The sequence below is a fragment of the Bactrocera oleae genome, chromosome 2 (genome assembly GCF_042242935.1).
Source record: "Bactrocera oleae isolate idBacOlea1 chromosome 2, idBacOlea1, whole genome shotgun sequence".
NCBI lineage: Eukaryota > Metazoa > Arthropoda > Insecta > Diptera > Tephritidae > Bactrocera > Bactrocera oleae.
Genome location: NC_091536.1, coordinates 79,066,620 through 79,090,866, shown reverse-complemented (window position 1 = coordinate 79,090,866; position 24,247 = coordinate 79,066,620). Strand labels below are relative to the sequence as shown.

The 24,247-nt window shown below is 37.1% G+C and overlaps 1 protein-coding gene across 16 annotated transcripts in view; it reads left to right on the top strand.

The window, feature by feature from the left end:
* The window catches only part of LOC106614530 (collagen alpha chain CG42342), a 175,302-nt gene that overhangs the window by 18,088 nt on the left and 132,967 nt on the right, over window positions 1–24,247 (top strand). For all 16 annotated transcript variants that reach the window (XM_070105766.1, XM_036369794.2, XM_036369737.2 and 13 more), the window contains exon 2: window positions 1,452–4,162. In XM_070105766.1, coding sequence (XP_069961867.1) covers window positions 2,935–4,162 — 1,228 coding nt within the window. In that variant the 5' untranslated portion in view covers window positions 1,452–2,934. The remainder of the gene's footprint in view (window positions 1–1,451; window positions 4,163–24,247) is intronic.

Genomic DNA, 24,247 nt, shown 5'->3' with positions numbered 1-24,247 from the left:
CCCCTCTAGGTGTGCCAAACTTCGCGGTAAACTTACTTGTAATATACCCCGTTCAGGGTATAAAAATTTGGGGAATATATCCCATAACTCCAAAAATAGCTTAAATGTTAAAACAGGGTTGCAAATAATGCATTAAAAAATAATTTAATTAATTTTATTTCTTTGTTATTATTATTTTATACCGAATTGAGAAATAAAAATGAAATATTTTATACTCAAACATTTAATAAAAAGATGAAGAAATATAATTTAATTTAGAATTAATATTTTTTCGCCATCATTCAAATCAAAAAGTAATTTTTTTAAATTTTCAATTTTTAATGCCAAATCTTTTTGAAGCATGCAAACTAATGAATAATTTGAAATAGTTAACAGTAGTAACAGTATATAATCGTTTTTAAAATCCTTTCCACTGCAGTCTTAAGAGCCAATGCGCCGCAATAACGTTGGTTATAAAACTTTTTTGAATGCATCGGCAAGTGCAGCCAACTTAATAAAAACTTCCAAAAAATAAAAATCGCAAGATTTTTGTTCAATGCGACTTTGTTTGGCGCTGAAACAATTTATTTGTAACATAGTCCTTCGGCAGCTTTAAATTTATGTCCACAGCGTTGCAACCAAGGGAGAAATAGTTGCAGATAGCTTATTGGCCTTAACTTGGGAATACTTCAGTACAAGTATGGAATCTCAATGATTTCCGTGAATGCGCCTGCAAATTTCACAACATTATATTATAAAATGTGGCACGTGTCATGTCGGCGGTGCATAGTCAGCACGTTGCACAAATCAAGCGCTCGACGGCCTTCAATCAAAGTGAACTGACCGCAAATAGAAGATGCACAATGTTGATTGAACGATGGGCGTAAATTCCAATACATTATTGCATACAACTACAACACATACGCAAAAAAAGTCATTGAAGCAGTTTGTGCCTTGCAGGGCAGCTGTGGTCATTTGAAGTAATAAGTGAAATTTTCAGGTCCAATTTTAGTTTCTCAAGTACTTGTCGAGTGACTAGCGGAGTTTTGTGAGAAAAAATTATGGATCGTTTGGTCTGAAAGTTAATTAAATACCTATCTAGCTCTCAGTTTTGGTATCTTCTCAGAGATTTTAGAAAAAATACGAGTATAGGCCAGACTTTTTCGGTTGTTGATAAGCTTTTATCCCAATTAAGTTGTTTACACAATAGGGTTACAATTCGTAGCCACTTCTCAAAAATCTTCCTTGATTAAATACTGTTACTCAAAACCCGATACAACGATGGTCATTGCTCCGATAGGGTTAAGCTGGAATTTCTATAAGTTGCGTCACTAGTGTGGACGAGTAAAAAGAAGAAGTTGTTGTAACTTTCGCCGGCTGTCTGCGAAATTCCTACACTTGAATTTACGAAAGTTTTGTTTATTTCGTTTTACATGTCGATTTAATATAACTTTTTTTAACACTTTTTTCAGAGAAAGAATTGTATGAATAGAATGACAACTGGGCAATTTTGGTTTTAAGGACAAGCGACGAAGAAAAACGGCACAAAAATATACAACATTACAAGAGTTGCCACAACCGAGTTGAAAGTATCGTGCAAGAACAACAGTCATAAAGCAGCAAGAACAGCAAACTTGGCAGACAAGCGCTGAGAGAGTGGAACAGCGGGCGCAGGGCGTTGTTAAAATGGTTGAAACGATGACAATTGCCAGTTGTTGCAAGTAGCGTAGACTGTCAAAAACTTGTCAAACCAGCACACACAAGTGGCAGCGCACAGAAGCTGCAAGGGAAGTGGCACGACAACAATACGAGCCGAACATAAGAAACACTAGAACAAGCTGCAGCAGCTGAAGACCGCACAAACTAGTTTTTGTGTGTGACAAAACAAAAAAAGAAAAAAGAGATAAATATAAAATTTACGTTGTTTCCTTTTAGCACCAAAGTCCTTTTATTTATCTTAGGCGACACGAAGAACAAGAGCAACTAATAAAACCAACAAAAGAAGTAGCACAAGCCTTACTCGAACCAAACAAAAAGTGTATTCAAGCGCCGAAACATTAAACCGACAGTGAGGACCAGAAAAGTGACATCCACCAGAACCGAAGCTACTTGACGGCTTGAGGAGAGCATAAAAAGCGCAGCAAAGCCATAAAAGAGCTTGAGCTACGCAGAACACAGGAAAAGGTGTTACGAGGGCCGACAACCGTTACTTAGGTTATGCAGCGTTGAAGTGACAACGCTGCTCATACGAATTTGTAACGCCAAAAGTTGGGGACGGCGACGAAGAGAGGGTGCGCTCATGTGCTTTTGATTAGATCTTTTACGTTAGTGTGCGTAAGAGAAATGTAATCATGCAGATAATGCGAGAATACCTTCAAATGACAATAATAACAACTGCTTAGTAATAGCTGCCACAACACAAGCTACAACAAGAGTAAGTTACCCTGAAGAGGAAGCATACAAATCATAAGGACAATATTCACAAGTGAGTGAAAGCACGCTTCCTTTCTGGCAGGATATTCAAATCAAAAGACGCAGCGGCTGTAACAACAACAACGGCACACACTAGCCGGAGGCAGAAATAAATGAGCAAGATTGTTGGCGCACTGTGTGCAATATGTCCGTGAGGACATCGGAATTCTGTGCAAAACACAAGCGAGCAGGGCACAGCATGACAACTGGAATGTAATATTGCGCTGATAACGGTGAACAATGTTTGTGTGATTTGATATCAACAACAAAGAGGAGAACAATAACAAGAAACAAAAACCAAAAAGCAAGAAAAACAACAATAAATAAATAAAATAAAATAAAAACAATTACCTCAGACGCAGCAAAGGAAAACAACCAACGGCAGATTGCAGTCGACGGAATCGCGACGTCAACGACAGCATTCGCAAGCAGCAGCAATAGCAATTAGTCCATAGTGCCACCGGTGTGTGACAGCAGCGAATAATGCGCCAAGACAAGGCAATACACGCAAGCCGGACGGCAGTCACGAGCAGTACACAAGGCGAAACACCAACGCCAACGTCAACAACAGCAACAGCACAAGTGTCCGCTGCAATGTCGCAGCAACAACAACGAGTACACAAGGCCGCCACACAGCCAAAAGCAGCATCAGCTGCCGCAACAGCCTCGGCAGGGTCGGCGAGTGCAACAGAAGGCGAAACCGAAACCGAAAACACGCCGTACGCGGAGCACCGTGTTGACATGAGATGTCCAAACAGTATTCTCCATGCTGCGCAGCAACAACAAATGCCTGCAATAGACATGGCCTTGAGCGCCAGTGCAGCATTGGAGGGCAGAAGCGGCAGCGCAGCGACGCACAAATCACATGGCCAGCAAACGGTAATGCCAAAAGCAGTGCACACCGTCACGGCAGCCGAACTGCTAACGACAGCAGCAGCAACAAAATCAACAATAGATTGCAAAACAGTGAACGTGCGTCGCCTGCCAGCAGTTGATAAGGATAACGATAACAAAAGCAACAGCAGCACATTGTTGACACAACAACAACAACAACAACAGCTGCAACAGCGACAACGAACCATGGCCACCACAAAGTCAACGCCAGCAGTTGCAGAGAAGGCAGACAGCGCATTCCACACATCAAATATTTTCACTGCTGTCTGCCGGGGCTACAGTTGGGCCAGCGCCAAGGATCGCACCAACAGCAAAGCGCTCTTCCAACTTCTCAATATGATTTTTTTCATGCTGTGCCTCATTGCGTGCGCTTTGGCGATGTACAGCATTGTGCGGCATTCGCGCAACGAGCAACGGTTGCGGCAAGTGTTGCAACTGGACGAACGAATAAGTGCACTGGAGCTGAGGCTGCAATTATGTGAACAGCGCCAACAACCAAGACAACAACATTTCGATTTGGACACGAACCGGCCGCTAAATAATGAGCGCGCCAGCCCGGAGCTGGACACCGGTGATTTGCATAATCAGCTAGGGGAGCCATCAAAGCAAATGTCTGTGGATGTGACACAAACGCTGCAACGATTGTCGCGACAGGTGAGCGATTTGCATCGTTTGCGTCGTGATGTTTCGCATTTGCAAATGTCGCGTCGCCAACAGCAGCGCCGGCAGGCGAGTTTGGCGGCGGCGACCACCGTCGATGGACTACTATTGCAGACACCGCAGCAAACGCATTCCGGCGAGTGTGGATGTACGGCAGGTGAGTGACTTATATTCAACACATACATATATAAACATTTTTTAAATATTGTATTGTAGATAGGTACACATTTTTTCCTTTTTTCTTATACCTATTAGATTTTTTCAGTTCAAAGCTCTTTTCGCCGTTGTTGCAACCGCGAAATTTTGAAACTTCGCAAAGTTTGTAGTGCTAGTTTTTGTGTTGACTATTCGTTCGTTTAGAAACATATGTGTGTATAATATTTCAAAACAAGACTATAAACGCAAAGGTTATTATAAGTCAGATTAGCTTGAATACTGCTAACAACCGAAATACCATAATTCCAAGGTACTCTGATATCGTTTATTATATGGTTTTATTCGTTAATTTTTGGATCCAAATATTTCTCCTTTTATTCAGCTTTTTTTCGGTCTTTGAAAAATAAAATGAATTTAAACAAATAACACGGTTTATTTAAAATCCAAATAACTTCAATGTCAATATCTTCCATATTTAGTACCTATGATGAAAATTTCATTTTCATTTTTCATTAATTAATAATATCCTATTGAGGTCTGATAATAGACATGTTGCTAAGTCGAAGAACCGTAGAAAACGGTGAAAGAGAAACGAAGCTTATTTACGAAATTTTGCGATCGTTTTGATCGTGAGTTGTTGCCGCACCCACTTTGAAGAGAACTTTCGCATAACCATAATATTATTGTGTGTGTCCACCCGTTTAATACTCATCACATAATTTTTTGGTATCAGCAGCATGTTTTCCCCCCATAACATAGTGTTTCCTTAAACCTGAACATCGTATATCTTACAAGATGATATTTCTTTTCAATCTGCCTGGTGTAGAAATATGTAAAGCGATGGTAAGTGGATTCCAAAAGCAATTTAGCAGAATAGTATTAATTTCAATTCCACCAGTCCGGTACTGTGCATGTGTTATACAATGTTACACACTCTCTATCCTATTACCATTAATTCAGGAAATCAGTTTAAAATCAATGTGATAATTTCTCTGACAACATTACGCCTGCCGCTGCAACGTAAAGCTAATCGTATCGAAATAATAATTGAATTAATGCTTAGTTACCGAACCGAACTTACGCACATACCAGACCCCGGACACATACTGCCCACTAATATTATATATACAGCCATAAATGGGAATTTAGCTGGTTTTATATACTTATCTACATATATATGTACATATGCATCCATGCTCGGTAATTACAGAGGAATGTTTAGGAAGCTAACTAAATTAACGAACCCCATGGATCTGTTGGACCAGTAATGTGTGGTGACGACTGCAGCCGGTAATTATTTACGTGCAAATAGCAAAACCAGCTTAGGACGCTTAATTGCGTACAAGTTATCTGCTTGCTCGTTGGTTCATATACAATATATATATAGGTGTTCAAATTTGTATATAAGCATGTACCTATTTACTCATATAAGTCCTCTGCACTAGATTACTGGATAGATTTGTTTAAAGCAAGTTGACCTACAACTGAACGCAACCAAAAAATTAATTTAGCTTAATAATGATATTTTGCAGCAATGCGCAAGCAAATATATACTCTCATGCCTAGAAAGAAACTCATAGTTTTTATAGAGTTTCTTCCTATTTGAAATCCTCAGGGAAATTAGAAGTATCGTTCGTTTCTTTTAATCACATCTTTGAATAGTCTGTACTAATATTGAGCGTTGAATTCGTCATTGTATGTAGTATTTGACATTTCTTTAAGCAGTTCTAGTTCTGTTCTATAACATTTTTACCATATTTATATATATACGGATTATACCCTGAACAGATTATGTTAACAAATAAATATAACTACTAATAACTGACATATTAAAATAAATTTCTTGTATGGCAAACGTTTTTATTTGTGAAGGGGACCCGAAGTTACCGAGTTTTCCTTTTTAAACATTTTTTAATTCTAAATTTTATTTCAATTCAACTTTTAAATCTAGTCTAATCCCTGCATTATAGAAAGTAGCCTAAATGTTGTGAATTAAAGATTTTAGATTTAGCGTTCATGTTCGAACATTTTTGTTTAGATGGGAGGAAAATATAAGGTGGTAAAGCTCAATTGTGTCAACTCTAGGGCTCAAAGGACGATAACTTCACGTCTATGCGATACAATTCCCAGCAACAAGAATTATTTTCCATATCTCCATAACGGTCAGCAATGATAGAATTTCGATGATCCCTTCGTCAAAAAATTATGTGACCGAAAAAAAATTATATTCGTTTTTTCAAGACCCTATTATCGAAGCGTTTAATATATTAGAGTATCCTTCCATCTGAGTATTTGTAATATACACATCTTGTCAATTATTTTCGGTTGATACATATGTAAATATGTCGCTACCCAACCTAATGTGCATGCTTCATCCTACAAGCATAAATGTGAGAGCGTATGTGTTGCTTGCAGGGAAGTGGGCACACATTTTATTGAATTTGTTGTTTCTACGTAGTACTTCGGCTGCTGTTAATGCTCTTGACCACAGCGTCTGCAAGCTACAATTAGCAGTTTAGCCCCACAATTACACATACATACATACACAAACATAATATATATACCCACATAAGTACCTATATAAGTTTCGCGCCGCAGTTCGTTCCGTCACATCTTCACTTTTTCGACCTTTGTACGGGTGTTTGTACCCCCGCCAACCTGCACAAAGTTTCAGCCGTTTATTCACTTCTCTCATGTCTTGCGGCCAAAGTTTGTTGCTTTCTTTTCTTCTCCCCATGCCCTCCTCACCAACGTCTTGCTATTGTTCTTATAAATACAGACTCGTAATTTCTTTCTTGTTGATGCTTTATCCACCTACGGCTGTCGTTTATTCCATTTCGTCCAGCAGCTTTAGTCCAGTGCCTGAGGGGGCAGGAGCTCTGCTTCTTTGTGGCTCCCATTTTTGCTGTTGATATTTAATTACTTGAGAGGGTGGCAAATTTATGGTAGTTTAGAGATTTCATTAATTGGAAAAGCGTTTCCAAAGAAGTTGGGAGAGTTCGAGTGTCTGTGTGTGTACCACATATTAGGTGACTCGTCGGCGTTGTGCAAATGAAATTGGTTACAGTAAGTGTTGCATATATTGTATATGTATATAGATATGTATGAATTCTCACTGTGCATATCCGGGTTGGTGCTGGAAAATCTCTCGTCGACTTGACGTGCCTATTTAGCTTACTAAAGTTAATGGTGCGATAAATTTGGTTAGGGCTAACTTTTTTCATATATAAAGTAAATATATATGCATTTACTCTCATATTTATGTAGGAATGCGAAAACAATTTATTTATTTTAATATTAGAAAATAGTTTGGAAAATTGTTTTGCACATTTCCAGTTTTATTCCGGGTGTTTGATCGCCTCATAAACTCGTTTGAGTCATTTGATGCGGGAATTTAGTTGATCTGAGTGCTTAAGGTCTTCAAAATCATTTTTATCAAAAATAATGTCATTGTAGAGAAATAAAATACGCAGTTGTAAGAAAATTTTCTAAATTTAATAATATTTCTATTTTAGAGATTTCTCATACAACCACGTTTGTGAGGAAACGGCGTGAATGTTCACCAGGTTTTACTATTTTACACAATTTTGAATTTTATGCTTGCCACAAAGCTTGTGACACCCACTAATAAAATATCGGAGACCCAATAAAGTATATATGTATATATATACATATATATAAATGATCAGCGTGACGAGCTGAGTCAATTTAGCTATGTCTGTCTGTCTAACTATCTGACCGTTCGTCTGTCTGTATATACGCGAACTATTTCCACAGTTCTTGCGATATCTATTTGGAACTTTGCAGGCGTCTTTATCTATGCAGCTGCCATACAAGCAGATCGATCAAAATAAAATTGGAGAACTTTTCTATTTGCCAAATTGTCTTCACGAAATTTGTCAGTAATTCTTGTTCAAGTCAACACAATAAAATAAACAACCTAACCTCCTGATGTGTCGATTAGTTTTTTCAGTTTTCGAATCGTTGCTTCAAAACCTCGAATGTTCAGCTAAAGTTTTTTAACGCTCATTGAACTTGTCAACACAAAATATTAACTTTTTTAACATACATGAAATTCTGAAATTATTTGATTATTGAACTACCAGTGGATACGCCGGTCTTACCTATATTCGACACGAAGAGGTTGAAATGGAAAACTTTCATTTGAACATTGGGAAGTGTATTTAACAAGGGCAAGAGAGTGTGTTTCCATTTGGTTAATGTAATGCATATTACAGAATTTAAATTCAAACCACTTCGAAAAATTTTTAAACTTAGAAGCTCTGAAAGGTATTTTAAGATTTATATTTACCCACAGTTAATTCAAAAAAAGGCAAATATGCACATATCGAACACAAGTAGTCTTTTCTCGCCGTATTTTTTTACGCCCATCTCCTACTAAATACACTTATATGTAACTTTTTTTATATATTTTTTCCTTTTTTTGCCATTTTTTTCCCCCTTCTGTCCTTTGGTCTGTGGCCTCAAACTCAACCAACTGCCATTACCCCCAAACATATTCACTTTTTCGCCTCACGCGCTCAACCCGCACCTCATTTTACCTATCTTTCCACATCGCCTGCGCCCCTCCCTTGAACACATCTAATGTATACATTTATTGGTGTTTAGCGTGTTTAGAGCTCGTGTCACTTGGGAAAAGTATTTATGTAGTTCTGCGTCGATAAAGTTTGATTATTCAGGGATTACTGTCGGATTGGTCGTACCGGCTCTCAAGCACAAACATTTCAAAATCGTTAGAACGAACTACCACAACTCGCATTGTCCCTTTGTTATTGTTGTTGCCACTGCTGTTATCCGTTTTGCATAAATTCGCACAGACGCTTGAGAATATGGAAATAACACAGCCGAAGAGAGAGAAAAAATTCAGTCAAAATTTATTTCGGACATGCGACGCCTGCAACGCTGGCGGTGGCGAGCTTAGGAGGGCGCCGAGTATTAACACAATTTGTCGCCTGCAATAAAAGTAAGTCTTGGCTTATAGTGATTGCGGGGCTAGGCGAGACGACTGGACCTGGCCATTTATGAGCACGTTTCATGCACTCGCTCCGCAAACACGCGCAAACACACACACATTGACACACTGGTGGGTGTGCTTATGTTTGCACAAAAGTTTATCCAAGGATTAAAGTGGCGACAACATTTGTTGCATAGTCGGTCACTCAACAAGCAGCGTAGACAAGCCGCAAACTAACGACAAAGAAACTATTAGAAGAACAAAGAGACAAGTTCAACAACTGGACGTTAATCCTTTGTGGAACAGCTTGTGTGCATAGGAAAATGTGAAAACGTGGGGTTTCACCAGAAAAAGTTTGCAGCGCTTTTCGCACATATTTCATATGCATTTGTGATTCACTCTTCGAGGGTCATTAAATTAAGTGTTGACACGAAGTGATGAACATCAACGCCGTGCAGACTTATTTCTACAAACATATGTCGCAAATAACTGTAAATACGAGCGACTCGCATATGAGCAAATATTTTAAGGAGAGAAGTGAACGAAGTAAAGTGCGCTATTTGTTCAACCAAAACAAGGTTAAGGAGCAACTTCTCTTGGGAGTAATTTTCTGATTCGTTTTTGATAAAAATTATGGTAATTTGTACATTTAAACTTTTTGCGGACCCAATTCTTTACCAAATTATTAAAACATTTTTGAAAGCACTATGCGTTTATCACTTTTTGCTTATCTAGTTAGTGCTGCTTACATATTTATACGAGATGTGGTATAAACTGATGTTTCAGACACCTTAAATAGGATTACACCCAAAGATATATACTTGTAGAATGTATATAAGTAGACTAAAGAAGAGTTTGATAGCTAAACTTCGAAATACCTTTAGCAGATATTTTATCAGATATTTACGTTATTGCGTATAAAGAGATAGCTAGTATTTAATAGCCGACACTAAGTTCGAAAAACTGTAGTTTTGCGTTAAATTATTTATTATAGCTTTCTGGAGAGGACATCCCTACTTCAGTTTCATCAGTCGGCTGAAAGAGGCTCACATGCGGTGATATTACTTATCTTGTTAAATGCAAATTGCCAAAGCCGTATTGGAAGAAGCTGAGGTGGAATCATTTACTCATAAACACTTTTTTCTCAACTGTCCAGCGTCAGACTGTGTTTGAAATATCTCGGGAGACACACTTTCAGCGAAACTGGTGATCTATATCTAGAAGTTTTGGAAATCACAAATGTTTTCTTTAAATATGCGTGAATGTGTCTCAACACACTAAATTAGTAGGAGAAGCTAACGTTTATTTGAATTTACAAATTTTGCTTCTACAATAACTCACCTTCATAAAATGTCTAAGATAGAGCTATTGGAACCATACGGTCCTAGGCCTAGTTAAAAAAAATATACATTTGCTGAGGTAATACACAATATTTTTTAGACATTACAATTATGTTTGTGTTATGGAAATTAGTTCATCGACTAAGTCTGGGATCAATATTTATGTAATAATATATCATATTTTTGAGATTTTTAATTCATTGAAAAGAAGATGAGAAAGCAATTCACATTCAATTGACGAATCTGTAAAACAATAGTGCACACATACATTTTTAACCACTGAACAGGGTATATTAATTTATTAGTATTGTCCATTTGTCTGTCTGTCCGTCCGTTTGTATATATGCATACTAGCCCCTCAGTTTTTGAGGTATCGATCTGAAGTTTTGCGTCATTTATTTTCTCGTCTAGAAGGTGCTCATTTGTCGAAAAGATATCACACTATTATACATACTATACATTAACTATACAAACAGAAACAAAGTGCTTGTATGGAAAGCTTTATAATTTGATGAGTTATCTTCAAGAAATTTAGTATGAATCATTGCCTTAGACTACTGATAGAATCTCCTAAGAAATTGTTAAGATTGGTTCACTATAACATATAGCTGTCATACAAACTGAACGATCGGAATCAAGTGCTTGTATGGGAAACTTTTTCATTTGTGGTGATATTTTCACATTTTCAAGTTTGCCCGGGCTATTGTGAAAGGCAGAGGCGCAATCTTCGAAGAAATTGTTGATATCGAGTCATTATAGCACATAGCTGTCATACAAACTGACCAACCCAATTTAGTGCTTATAAGGAACATTTTGTATTTTGAAGGGTATTTTAGCTTCGGTGCAACCTAAGTTAGCGGTTTTATTGTTTTTTGAAAAAATTTTAATTGACATTTTCCATTGTAAAAAATTTTTGTCTTTAGACTATATTGTTGTACAGAGGTACTCATGCAGCAGCTTAGATTGACTGATTTTATCAAACGGATTGTTATTCGTCATTTTGTTTATTATACGATTTATTATTAAAAGATTATAACACTTCCGCCCAGCACTCCGAGATACTGCGACGAATAATGTTGTTAAGCTAAGACTATGTTTCAAAGGAGGTTTTGTTTTATTGTGTCGATATAGGAACTAATTATAGAAAGTCTCAGTTCCGTAACATATATATTTCTTCTATAACACCAGATCTTAAGAGCCTATGAATTCCAGTGAATGGCCCAATAAGTACAAGCCACAGACTTTTGCTGCAATTCCACTATATCAGTTCAATTAAACACTTCTTTAAAATAGATGCCAATCAACATTAGAGTGATTCCAGTGTCGCCTCAATTTGTGCTTATCGCACTAAACATTCTCACATATCAGATGTATGTATGTGTGTGCATACCTGGCTATTTTGTCATTATTGACATCGAAGCCAAAATAGCAATCTTTCAAACTTGCCATTTGCGTTCTTATTTCCTAAGTTAGTTTGGTACGATTGTGAAACAAAAGCGAAGTGACCTCAGTAATTTTACCCACATGAGGAATGCTTTCGAATGCAAATGTAAGTGGGAATTCAGAACCCTGGAAATAATTCGACACTGCACATTGACACACATGGGAACATGCATTGATAGTCACACACAAGTCTTCATTCTACTCCGATGGCTCTCTTTTAGCATTAGCACAGTTGTTCTAAGCTGAGATGAGCCGTACGCTGAGAGCACTTGCTGGCGCGCTGCACTCACTGTGTCCAGCCAAAGTGGATTTTCGATTTAGGATTTCGGCCTTGCTGCTAGCGGCAGTAGTGGCGATGATAAATGAAGCACCTGACTGCAACTGCCGTGGGCAAACAAGGACTTATTTCTCCTTCTTGTCTGCACGACAACAAAACAACTGGGCGAAGACCTCAACTCCCTGTCCATAGTTCAGCAGACATATTCTTTTTCTCTTTTCCCAATACACTCATATCGAGTTGGCAGCTTCGCTTTTTGTTGCTTTCGCCAGCTTTGTCCGAGCATGCTGTGCTGCTTCTGGCTTTGTACTGTGATCATTTGCACCCGTCAGCTATTTAGGACACACCAAAGCACTCATCCGCAGCACACGCATCCACACTCACGTATTCGAATAAATGAGTGAGGGCATGAGGAGCATCGTCCGTATGAGGACTGCGCAAATAGACGCGTGCTACTCATGAACACATTGGAGTGCATCAAACCGTCAATACAATCGGTAAATGTACTTAAAGCCTTGTCTATGCTGTGCGAGATATAGTGGATGACTTCTTTGTTGTTGTTGTTACTGAGCACCTAACTGTTGCTGGGAACAATAGTGCGTTGTACATCGGTGGAATTGTCATCTGAAAGCGATGTCCGATGCTAAAAAAAAATGTGCTGGCGCCCATGGTCAACTTGTCCAGCTTCAATTGTTCAACCGACCGTTGGCGACAGTTGAGCAGACAAAGCTATGCGAAGTCGTCCAGAGCTAACCGAATCCAACCCAGCCGAAAAGTAAGGTCACGTGGACAAGCCGCTCTCTCACCCCCCAACGCTCCAACGGCATCTCATCGGCTTGTGTTGAAGTGAAATTTCACATATTTTTCCTCACTCACACGGCCACACACACACATCGGCATTTACTTAGCAAATAGACGACAAATGGGCATATGCCAGTGGCACGGCGATTGCCCGTGACCACATTGACATGTCATTGGACAGAATTACGAATTTGCATTTGAATTTGCTTGCGAGCAGTCAATCGATGGGAGCGAAGCGGAGGAAAGGGAAGGGAAAGATGGAAGGGAGGTGTGACATTGGTCGGTTGGGTGAGGGAATACTCGATCTTTTCATATTCGTAGGCACTCGCAGACAAATTCTGTTGACCAAGCGGCCAAACTGTGGTTTACTACACCAATCAGTTATCGACAGAACAGACACACTCACAAATGAGTTTGAAGTATGACGCAATTACAGATGAATGCAGGAATTTAATATGTACATTTGTAGGCAATCCTATGTAGTTTTAGGCATTCGTGCGGGTCTCTGGCGATGGCTTGCCTATTAGACTTCGGAGTGCAGTCGTACTGTCACCAGCAGTGGTTCGATTTAAATGTGATTTATTATAAATGACTTTCACCTCAAGGCTGGTTTGCGGGCGCCTGACATCTACATATGTACGGTTCAAACTCAACTTGACAGAGATTTATGTAGTGCAATTAGTTGTAGTAGTTGTGTTATCGGAACTATTGTTGTGTAATATTAGGAATGATGAGTATGTCTTCTATTTAAAATTAAAGGAAGAGCATAAGCTTAAACTCAGATTGAAATTAATTGGAGCTTTTAATTTAATTTCGTGATTTTGTAACTCGTCTCACATTGTGATGGATCAGATTCACTGATAACCACCCACAAATAGTGTTAAACATTTGCATGTGGAAATCAAGGAACTGAAGTTATGCTTCATGCGTTTAATTGAGAAATCAAATATAATATATTATACAATGTTTCTCCAGCATTAATCATGTTAAAAAAAGTATTGCTATTAAAAAGAATGTTTTTTTGAACTTGTTGTATTTGCTGCAAAACTGCCACATATCTGTCTTTATTACAGTAATTGTTCCACCGCTTTAAAAAATTAGATTTTTCGACATATGCTTCCCTACATAACATTTAATCAAATTTGATGGACTGACCAAAAAAAAAATTCCCTTGTATTTTAAATATTCATTTTCGCCTCCAAAATAGACAAATTTTCCATACACCCGTTAAATGCCTCGCCTGGGATGGTCTTCATTGGACTCGTGGCACGTTCCCCAAAACAGATTTTTCAGTTTTGAAAACAGAAAAAATTTACAGGGAGACAGATCTGGTGAAACCGGTGGCTGAGCAATGACACTCCTTTCGTGTTTGGCAAAAAAAAAATCAATTACAACCGTCCTAGAATTTGACGGGACACTATAGTGGTGTAAAATCCATAACTTTTCTTTACACAAATGCAGTCGTTAACGACAAATTACTTCGGCATAGTATTTCTTATTGAGCATTCGACCCTGTGAAACGAATTCATGATGAACCACACTAAGGGAATCAAAGAAAACGGTGAACTTTGTGACGCACCATTCGCTAGACAGTTGAGCAGTTTCGACGTCATATTGATAAGTCCACGTCTCGCCGTCGGTTATCATGCGTTTGATGAATGTATGGTCCTCAGCTAATTTGTTAAGCATTCTTTTGTGACGTATACTCGACGTCGTTTTTGCAAAGGATTCAGGACATTGTCACGCTTCATACCCAAAACAATAAGCAAAATATGCTCTGTCGATCTATAGGAGACGTTGAGGTCTTCTACTATTTCTCTAATGGCAAACTTTTTGATGTTATTTATTGCCATTATCAAATTTGATATTGGGTGTATAAACTAAATTGTATGGTAAATTGAGTAGAAATATACACCAGCGTCACATACCGGTATTTACGTTTTTAATCAAAACACATGTTCAATTAATCGCGCAGTAAACACATTTCTTCGAAGGTGAAAAGAAGTCATGTCCTAAATTCCAAAATTTAAGAATATGAATTTAATTGTTACTGAAAGGTCAGACTATTCAATTATATATGTGCTACATACATACATATTATGCATATGGAATGAAAAATGTTAAAGGGAGTTTACAAAGCATCATATTTGTTCAGATTTTATTTGTAAAAATTATAATTACTCAACAAGTGGAACAACTGTGCCATTAAAGGCAGTTCCATTTAAAAATGTACCGTGAATTCCTTTGCTCATATTTATGTATATATGTATGTATGCATGGCCATCAATATACCCACATATATTTTCCCAAGTGCAATTATAATAGCTGCAAACCTAGCAAACATAGTAGCATAAAGGAAAATTGATTTGGTTTATGTAAATAAGTAATTATGCTTATGTAATGAATGAACACACACATACATACATATCTACATATACGATTGCTGCTGATAATAAAAAATAAAAAAAATAATTTCATATAAGATTTACGTAATTATATTCATATACCATATAGTATATCGTCAATAATGAGGATGCCTTTATGACTGTTTGTATGCCAAAATGTTTGTTTGTGTATGTGTATGCTCGTTGTCCACTTTATGCGCTACAACGTGCAAACAGTAAAAGTCGGTGAATGCAACATAAACATAATGACCGAAATGTACATATATAGGTATAGTAAATATTGCGCTTTTAATCATATACATACAGACATACAAGGATGCACATATATATTATATATTTGCTTTTCACACCATACCAACACAAACGTAGACAAATCATTACTGTGCATATTAATTGCATTCATTATCTGTTTGTGTGCACTTTAATTAAGCGAATTTTTAAAAAATACCATTTACCAGTAAATATACGAGGGCTAGTAACTAAAAGACGATATTAAGGAGTTATATCCACTTGCAAGTAAGAAAAAGAGATGTTTTTTAAGAGGCATTTTACTTAAAAATAAATACAAATAATGTGCATATAAGAATTTTTGGCTTTAAAAATCGGTGATTTCTTTTTAAAAAACTTTGAATGATAAAAGCTATCTGGTGGTGATAAAGATTTCCATGCATAAAATTATCTCAAATTCAAAAAAAAAAGAATTTAAAGTAACTGTAGATGAGTACAGATAATGCTCGAAGGTCTAGTCAAAATTTCAAAATGGCAGCTTCCAAAAAAAAAGTTTGTTTGTTTGTGAAAAAAAAATACACTTCTTCACTTCAGAGTGGCTAAAAATATCAAAATTTTTATATAAAAACTTATTCTTCGATTATAAATTGTTAAACGTATCTAAGAAGTTCGTGTAAAAATTTCAAGTCGTTGGGTCCAGCCGTTTCGGAGAAAGTTTCCACAGTGAATTTAGAGTTTCGAGAAAAATGTGTTTATATGAATGTATATGCAAAAAATCGGTTTTTTGAAATTCTAAAATGAATACAGCCCCTCAAAGGCCTTAAAAATTTTAAATATATATCCAGCAATTCCAAACAAAATTAAATTAGCCGCAAATATTTCTAAAAACTAGCTAAGTAAGTGCTTTTTATACAACTAAAGAAATTAAAAATTGCAGTGTGTTGCTGACAATCATGACATATCTTTAAAGCGTATTGATCGATTTTTTATTGTGAAATGGTTAGAACACTGTTATCTACATTTATATATATGTTATTTATACGAGTTGTTTGTTCGATTCGCAAATGTTAATAGCAGAAAAGAGAAACTTTTTGTTGCTCTCGCCTCTTTCTTTGTACCATATAAAAACATGCTTCATTTCAAACTTTTCATCGGTTACGCTAGAATATTGTTGTGTCTGAGATAAGTTTGGGTAAAATATGCGAGAGGCTGCCCTCGTAAAATGAAAATGTGAAATTATTTCAAATACAAAAATGTTAATTGATAAGCGTAGATGTATGTGTGTGTGTGTGAGTGTAAGTATACAAAAGCACAAAAGAACATTGCAAATGATTCGATTTGACTTTTTTAATTTATCTGCTATTTTTCACAATTTAAATTTTTAACTCTAAGGTGATTTAAAATTTTCATTAAAACCGCAAACAACTTTAATGTCCTCAATTAAAAGCATGGTATAAAGCATTTGATATATAGTACTATATAGAATTATGTTAACGGGAGATTTATCAAGTCTAGAAAGCAGATCAGTTAAGGAATGTGACAGCACAAATGGCGATTATTTGAAGTAAAACAAAAAAAAAAATTGTGTTTTAAAATGTAATGGTATATTGATACATATTTTAATAATACACAGTGAAATTTTCTGGTCTTCTCCGTAATAAACCCTAAAAAAATTCTCTACTACAAGATATTGTCAATTGTCAAAAAATGAAAACAAGAAAAAACGTTAACTTTGTTTGCACCTTCACAAATACAAAAGGTTTCTTAGAATAACTTGATTCCGATCGTTCAGTTTGTATGACTGCTATATGCTATAGTTGTCCGATTAGAAAAATTTCTTTCAAGATTCCATTATTGCCTTAGATAATGATTCGTGGCATACTTCATATATTCATGGTATAAAAAAATTTAAGTTTAACTTTGTTTAATTGCTATTGGCCTGCCAAATTCTAATGTTACACCATTTGATAATAGATAACTGTTAACAAAACATACAGAAAAATGATAGTAATCAGATTATTTGTCTCCGATTAATTCAAGCAAATTCGAGAAATGTAAAACGCGTTAAAAGACAAATTGATGATGCCGCTACACTTTAGAAGCCTGTAACTCCAAAACTATTATGTTTGAAGAGCCTATTGCAACTATTTAAGCTTTTTGCTCATTAAATGCAAAGCAACCAGGAACTTGATTTTATATGTTTTGGCTTTTAATTATGCAATAATAATGTATTAATCTACATAAATAAGCTTTTCACTGCAATGAACTGCATTTCTAAATCTATGCACTCACATACATACATACGTATATCTCTCAATCAATTAACCATGCATATGTACAACAAGTGCAAATAAATACATGCCAAAGCAATTAAGGAACCAAGTGCCTATTTATATAATATAAACATGCAAATATATTTAGATTTATCAAAGTCTTAATTGTTTTGAAAAGTGTAAAATAGTTTTGCCAGAAATTTCCGCTCTCGCTGCCGCACAATGCCATTATTTGATTACTATACATACAGTTATTTAGTGTGATAAAATGCAGTGTCTGCGCTTAGTATAACAGTAACAACAGTTACAACAGCCGAAAAGCAGCAACGAAGCCGGAATTGTAATTGCATAATTTCCGACTGTTTTCCGCTTTGAATTGTCGGTAATTTCCCCTCTACGAGTATTTCGGTAATTTGCAAATTTTTTAAATCAATACTTGAATTAAATTTCAATTTAACCCAATGCAATATTCATAAGTGTTTGTATGTATGCGTAAAGGTATTTGCACATATTTTCCATAATTTGTGTTTACATTTGTTTAAGGATACAACAATAGCGCTTCAATAAAATCATTAGCATTTATAAGCAACACAGCACACACACACGCAACAATAACAACAACTGTAAATATTTGCAATAATACTCTTAGTTTCTCTGGCTTCGCATTTGCATTAGCGTGGCTACATTGAGTGCGATACTCAACAACAGTGACTGCTTAAAAAGTTCTTTTGAACTTCGGTTGAAATGAACTATTCTAGCAGACGCGGTTATTACAGAATGAGCTGATCAAATTTGACCCGGACGAGAAAAGTTTGTTTGCGATTTTCCCATGGAAAAAGCATTGCTGGAGTTTGCTTCAAATTTCATGTCTGCTCTAAAATTACGGCTATGGAATCGTTAAAATGGTGCAAAAGTGTTTTGGGTAGTCTACTTTATCACGAACACAACTATTATAAAGTATGACACCAAGCATTCAGTGAAGGTCGTGAATTCACCTAAAACTAGTCTCCTTCGAGTCGTCCATTCATCTCAATAGCATTGAAAAAGTTAAAGAAACAGTAATAAGTCGTCGTGCTGGCATTAGCGAGATAGCGGAGAATCTCAAAATCTCTTATGAATCGTCACAAAATATTTTTGTTAGTGTTTAAGGTATGAAGCGTGTCAATGCTGGACTCTTACCAACTGATTTGAATCTTTTGCAAAAACGTCGAGTAGAGGTCTCTAAAGAGATGACTAATAACATATGTAAAGACACCACATTCATCAAACGCATCATTATTGGAGACTAGATGCGAGTTTATAAATATGACGGCGACTCCAAAAATGAGCCGAAACCGAAAAATGTGGCTTAAAACAAGTGTTAAAATTGGATTAAGTGTTAAAGTGTTGCATGTATTGGCTCAAGAGCCAATTTCCTGAAGATTTGTATTAAAATATGTGATAATGTAGTTTTGTTTTTCAGTCCAGGTCTTATTTGAAATACAATTTTTATATTGAAATAAGAACCTTAAACAAATTCTAGACCCTATGATAGGTACTTCTACGTACGTAGTTCTTTCCATAGCATAGTGTAAGCTAATTAAAAGATTGTGATTTTTTTTTTAGCATACTTCAAGGGGACTTAGCGGATTTTTCTGTGTCTACTGAACTTTTTGCTTAAAATTTTGCTGTAAGAAGACCTCATTCATTGAGAAATATGTTATTTATTAAATCATCCAATATATCTATCGTAAGAATTTTAGGATAGCTATATTAACCTATGTATATATTATACGAAGTGTATAAAACAATTCTTGTACATATTATATAAACAACTTTTCTATACAGTTTTCCTATATTTTAAATCAAAAAATGTTTTTGTAGGTCCTCGTATTTCGAGAGAATATCATTGAATACTAGCATTCAAGAAAATGAAGCCATTAAAAGTGGCATCAAAACCTTCGATTCCAATGTTAACGGAAACGTGTGGCAAATGGGCATTTCCTTGCCAATTATACGCACACACAATCGGAGAAATGTTTGTTTATATGTCAGATGCCAGCAAGAAACGCTGACAGCGACAGCTACGACATCAACACCATTTCGATTGGCGTCAGCCGCCGGTAACTTTCGCACACCGCTTCAACCGATTGTTGTTGTCAATGCCGATGTTATTGCAGCTCTTGATATTGCGGCTGTTACACTTGTCGTACGTGTAAGTTGACTTGCCGCATTACCGGCGTCGGCAAACGCGCAAACATGCCTGCCGCTGAACGCTGCCACCAAAACCACTGTGCTTGCTACTGCGTGTGGCGCTTCGACGCATCTTACACAAGCTTAGCGTATTCGCAAAACCAAACGGCAATTTCCATTAACGACAACTAGTTTGCGGGGTTGTGTTGTCAGTCGCTTACGACAAAATGCGATACACGCACACACACATTTTCAGGCTTCCATGTAGCTCTGGCGCTTTTACTGTCTTCAAGCATGCTTTGTTTTATAAAAAAAAAGCCCCACATGTTGTGTTTGTATGTGTATTTATGGCAATTTCCTCTTGCCTTTTTTGTACTTCATCGGCTTTTGGCTCTCACTCTTATCGAATCAATTCGCATTTGTTTTTGCAGCCTTAAACACCATTACAGACAGGCACTCAACAATCTGTACAATCTTCATTGCATCTCCCGATAAATGTGAACGGGGGTCTCGCCCGGTAAATAGTAGCGGGGTAAACGAATTTCACTTATTGAACTGCTGTAAGGCTCTTAATCATGAAAGAGCTGGTGTTCTCCCGACACAAGTAAGACAAATATGTTGGAATGAAAGTGAAATTAACGGTAAACATAGCTCATCAATAACATATTTTCGTGCCTCGAACTTTGACATTTTAGAAGAAGAACTTTGAATGTGACTTTAGCTGATGGATGAGCTCTAATGTTTTCAACTAGGTAAACAAGTTTTCTGCAATAAATGTGCTCAGAGAGGTCAGATCCAATTATATGGTTACAAAATGTTTTATGATGAAAGAGCGCAAAATCCCGACGACCTCAGTTAATTTCCAAAACTTATCATTGAGGTTTTCTTTTCTATAAAATATATTATCTTACTCTATCAATTGGATATCTTTGTCAACAAACAAGGCTCAAGCCAACCAGACAACTGACTTCCTTAACTAACAATTATGATTTTCAACTAATTTCCAATATTTATTTAGGTCAATAGATATAATTAATACTCATAATAAATGGAGACCAAGAACGAAATTAGGACAGTACTAACATAGAAAATTCGTTCGAGCACTTGCCTAAAAATGAGTAAGTGTCAATATTAAATGAAAGATATCACGTGATACCTATTTTTATTTCCACGCAAAGAAGGCGGGTTAATTTTACTTTCCATATACTCGTACATACTCTAGTAATTAGGCCTATTTTTCTCATACTTAGCTGCTCCTAAACGAAAACGTATCAACATATAACGAATACTCAGAAAAGAGATACAACAAAATCCATGCACACACGAATAAATATATCACCCAGTTCGACAACAGTTGCTTTCAATGGCATACCATATTTGTCACTGTTATTCCACAGAATATTCCTTTATCTGTGGCATTCCCTTTGGTCTCATGACATTCAACCCACAACTCATTCGCCCCATTCCAACTGGCTCTTATGCAGCCGTTTATCTGTCTCCTACATTTCTTTTTCCTTGAATTGTATTTACAATATAACTTGGAGCATGTTTGTTTGCCTGTTTGTTGTTATTGTAATATCTCGCGTGACTCGTTCGTATGTTACTTGTCGCGTCGGCTACGCCCGCATAGTCTTAAATGTTTACTAATAGCCAATAAAGCATTCATCATCAGCCAGTGGAAACAAAAGACCACAAACTCGGGTTCATAACAATTATATACACATACATATCTGCACATACATGTGTATATACATTTATATATCTTATTGGTATACAAGTATATAATATATACCGTCGACACATTGACAAATATGGGCAAGCATAGATGTGCTACAATAACAACAACTAAATTATTAATTAGTACAAATTGAGAAATCTGCGATTGTATCATGAATTGTTGTTGTTGTTGGCAACGGATTATGTTCCGACACTCTGAATGGATATGTGAAGACACAGGTTCTGTTGTTGAAGGCACAGTGATTCGGCGAATCTGATGTGTTTGTTATTCGTGATGGCATTATTGCACGTTTTAGTTCGTAGAGCTTGATTTTTTGAGAATTATTTCTAGACTAGACAAATCTCGTTTAAATACGGGAGTTATATTTGTGTGGTTAGTAAACTATTTATTGGCTACTAGATAATTTCAATATTACTTACATAGCTACTCATATGCTATAGTAGTCCAAACTGTATAATATTTTTGACTATTGTAGAGTTGTCTTGGACAATAATCTGCGCCAAATTTCGAGAAGATGTTCTGTCAAATAAATAAGTTTTCAATAAAAGGGCCTGATTTTGATCGCTCATGGCAGCTACATACAAATGATTAGCTTCTTGGGGAGATAAAAATGAGATTTCATATGGACATGACTAAATCGACTCAACACGTCACGCAATATATATTATATCGGGTCTCAGATGTTTCTTCTGGATGACAAACTAAGGGTATATTAACATTATACCCGATATAGTTCAGGGTATAAAAATGGGTAGCTGACTCAAATTTGGATAGTATTTTGTATTTAAATACAATGTATTTTAATATTTTTTAAAAATACGATGGACGAATTGCAGTTGAAAAGTATAAGGGCATTTGGATAATAATCTCTCTCGTACAGTATTTTGCTGGCAATTTGCCTTCGAAATATTTTTTGAGAAATTTTTCTTGGATAGCATACCCACTGTACCGCTATTTCGATACTCGTACATTTGTATGTACAGGTATATCAATAATATTCATTTCAAGTAGATATGTGTATATTTGACAGGCTCCTTCAGCAGCAACAAATCAGCAATCAACAGCCGCTCCTTCAGACACAAGTATATCAATGTCAGACGCCACTAGAAATGGTAGCGGCACTGACGTCGGGTTTCGCATATGATTGCCCGTAACTGTGCTGCACCCTTTTTGTTGTTGGTCTAGTGTTTTTGTGCGCACATCGGTGCGGTGCGACTGATATTGGTGGACACGGTGAGCACGCGTTGTTGTTGACAAATTTATATGCGACCGAGTTGGGGCAACATGTTGTCAGCGACAATGACAACAAAACCGACTACATAGTCGAATATAATAAAAGAGTGTGTGCATACCGGGAGGATCACGGCGAGGATGACTAAGTTTTATTTATTTCTGTGGTGTTTTGACGGCTGTCGTCGACAGAAGCCAGAGCCGAGCCAGCGCTGGGGAGGAACACAACTCTGGCCAGCTAATGTGTACGAAATAGTTGGCAACTGGCGACTTTAAGTGGAGTTATAGCGTTCACCTAGAGTTTGTGTATAGATGTATGTGTGTGCGTGTGAGTGCACATTGGCCTATGTGACATTTGCACATTTGTCTTGTCTGCTTGTGTGTGTGTGTGTGCGCGATATGACAGCGCTGTGAGAATAATTCCCTGCATTTTTCGCCGGAAGGGAGAGACGAGAACAAGCGTCGCCAAGGAGCGAGCATGCGGAGGATTAAACACAGTCAAAGTGCTGCGATGAAATATTATTACAAGAATTTCATTAATTCTGTTGTGAATGTGTGATTTGTTGGTTTTGCGCACACGCGATACACACACGCAGCGTTGGGCTCCAAGCGGCAGATTGTCAGTCGACAACGAGCGGTGGAGAAAGAGCGCTGCGCTGGAGCAGCTAGCATTAGTCGGCATGTCTAGGTATGTGGTCCATTGTGTGCCGCCGCTTTAGTTGAAATTTAGATTGAACATGTGCACCGCGCGGCATATGTGGATCAAGCTGCAAGCGGCATACATACATACAAGCATAAAGCTGCCTGGTATGTGCCGCTGATGCGCGCGTAAATCAAAACGAATAAAAATTGCTGGGGAATAACCGGAGTAATTTATTTCTGCAGCAGATTTTTGTCGGTTTCGGCATGTTTTATTGCATTTGCCGCTGTGCCACACAGGTCACGTTGCGCTTCTGCCGCCAGAGCCAAAGCGGTGCGTGTTGCGTGCCACCACGCCACCAAGTCGCCTATAGTCTGGTGTTGCACTTCGTTTTTTAATGCTCATTTGCTGTTGCTGTCATATACTCGTATTGCCATACATTGCACACACACACATGTAGACTAGCGCGTGATTTAAATTACATAAATATAGCTTGCGCCGAAAACAGGCCTTCGCGCATTTATTTGTGACTGCTGGCGGTAGCTTGCGTTCGTGCACGCTTTT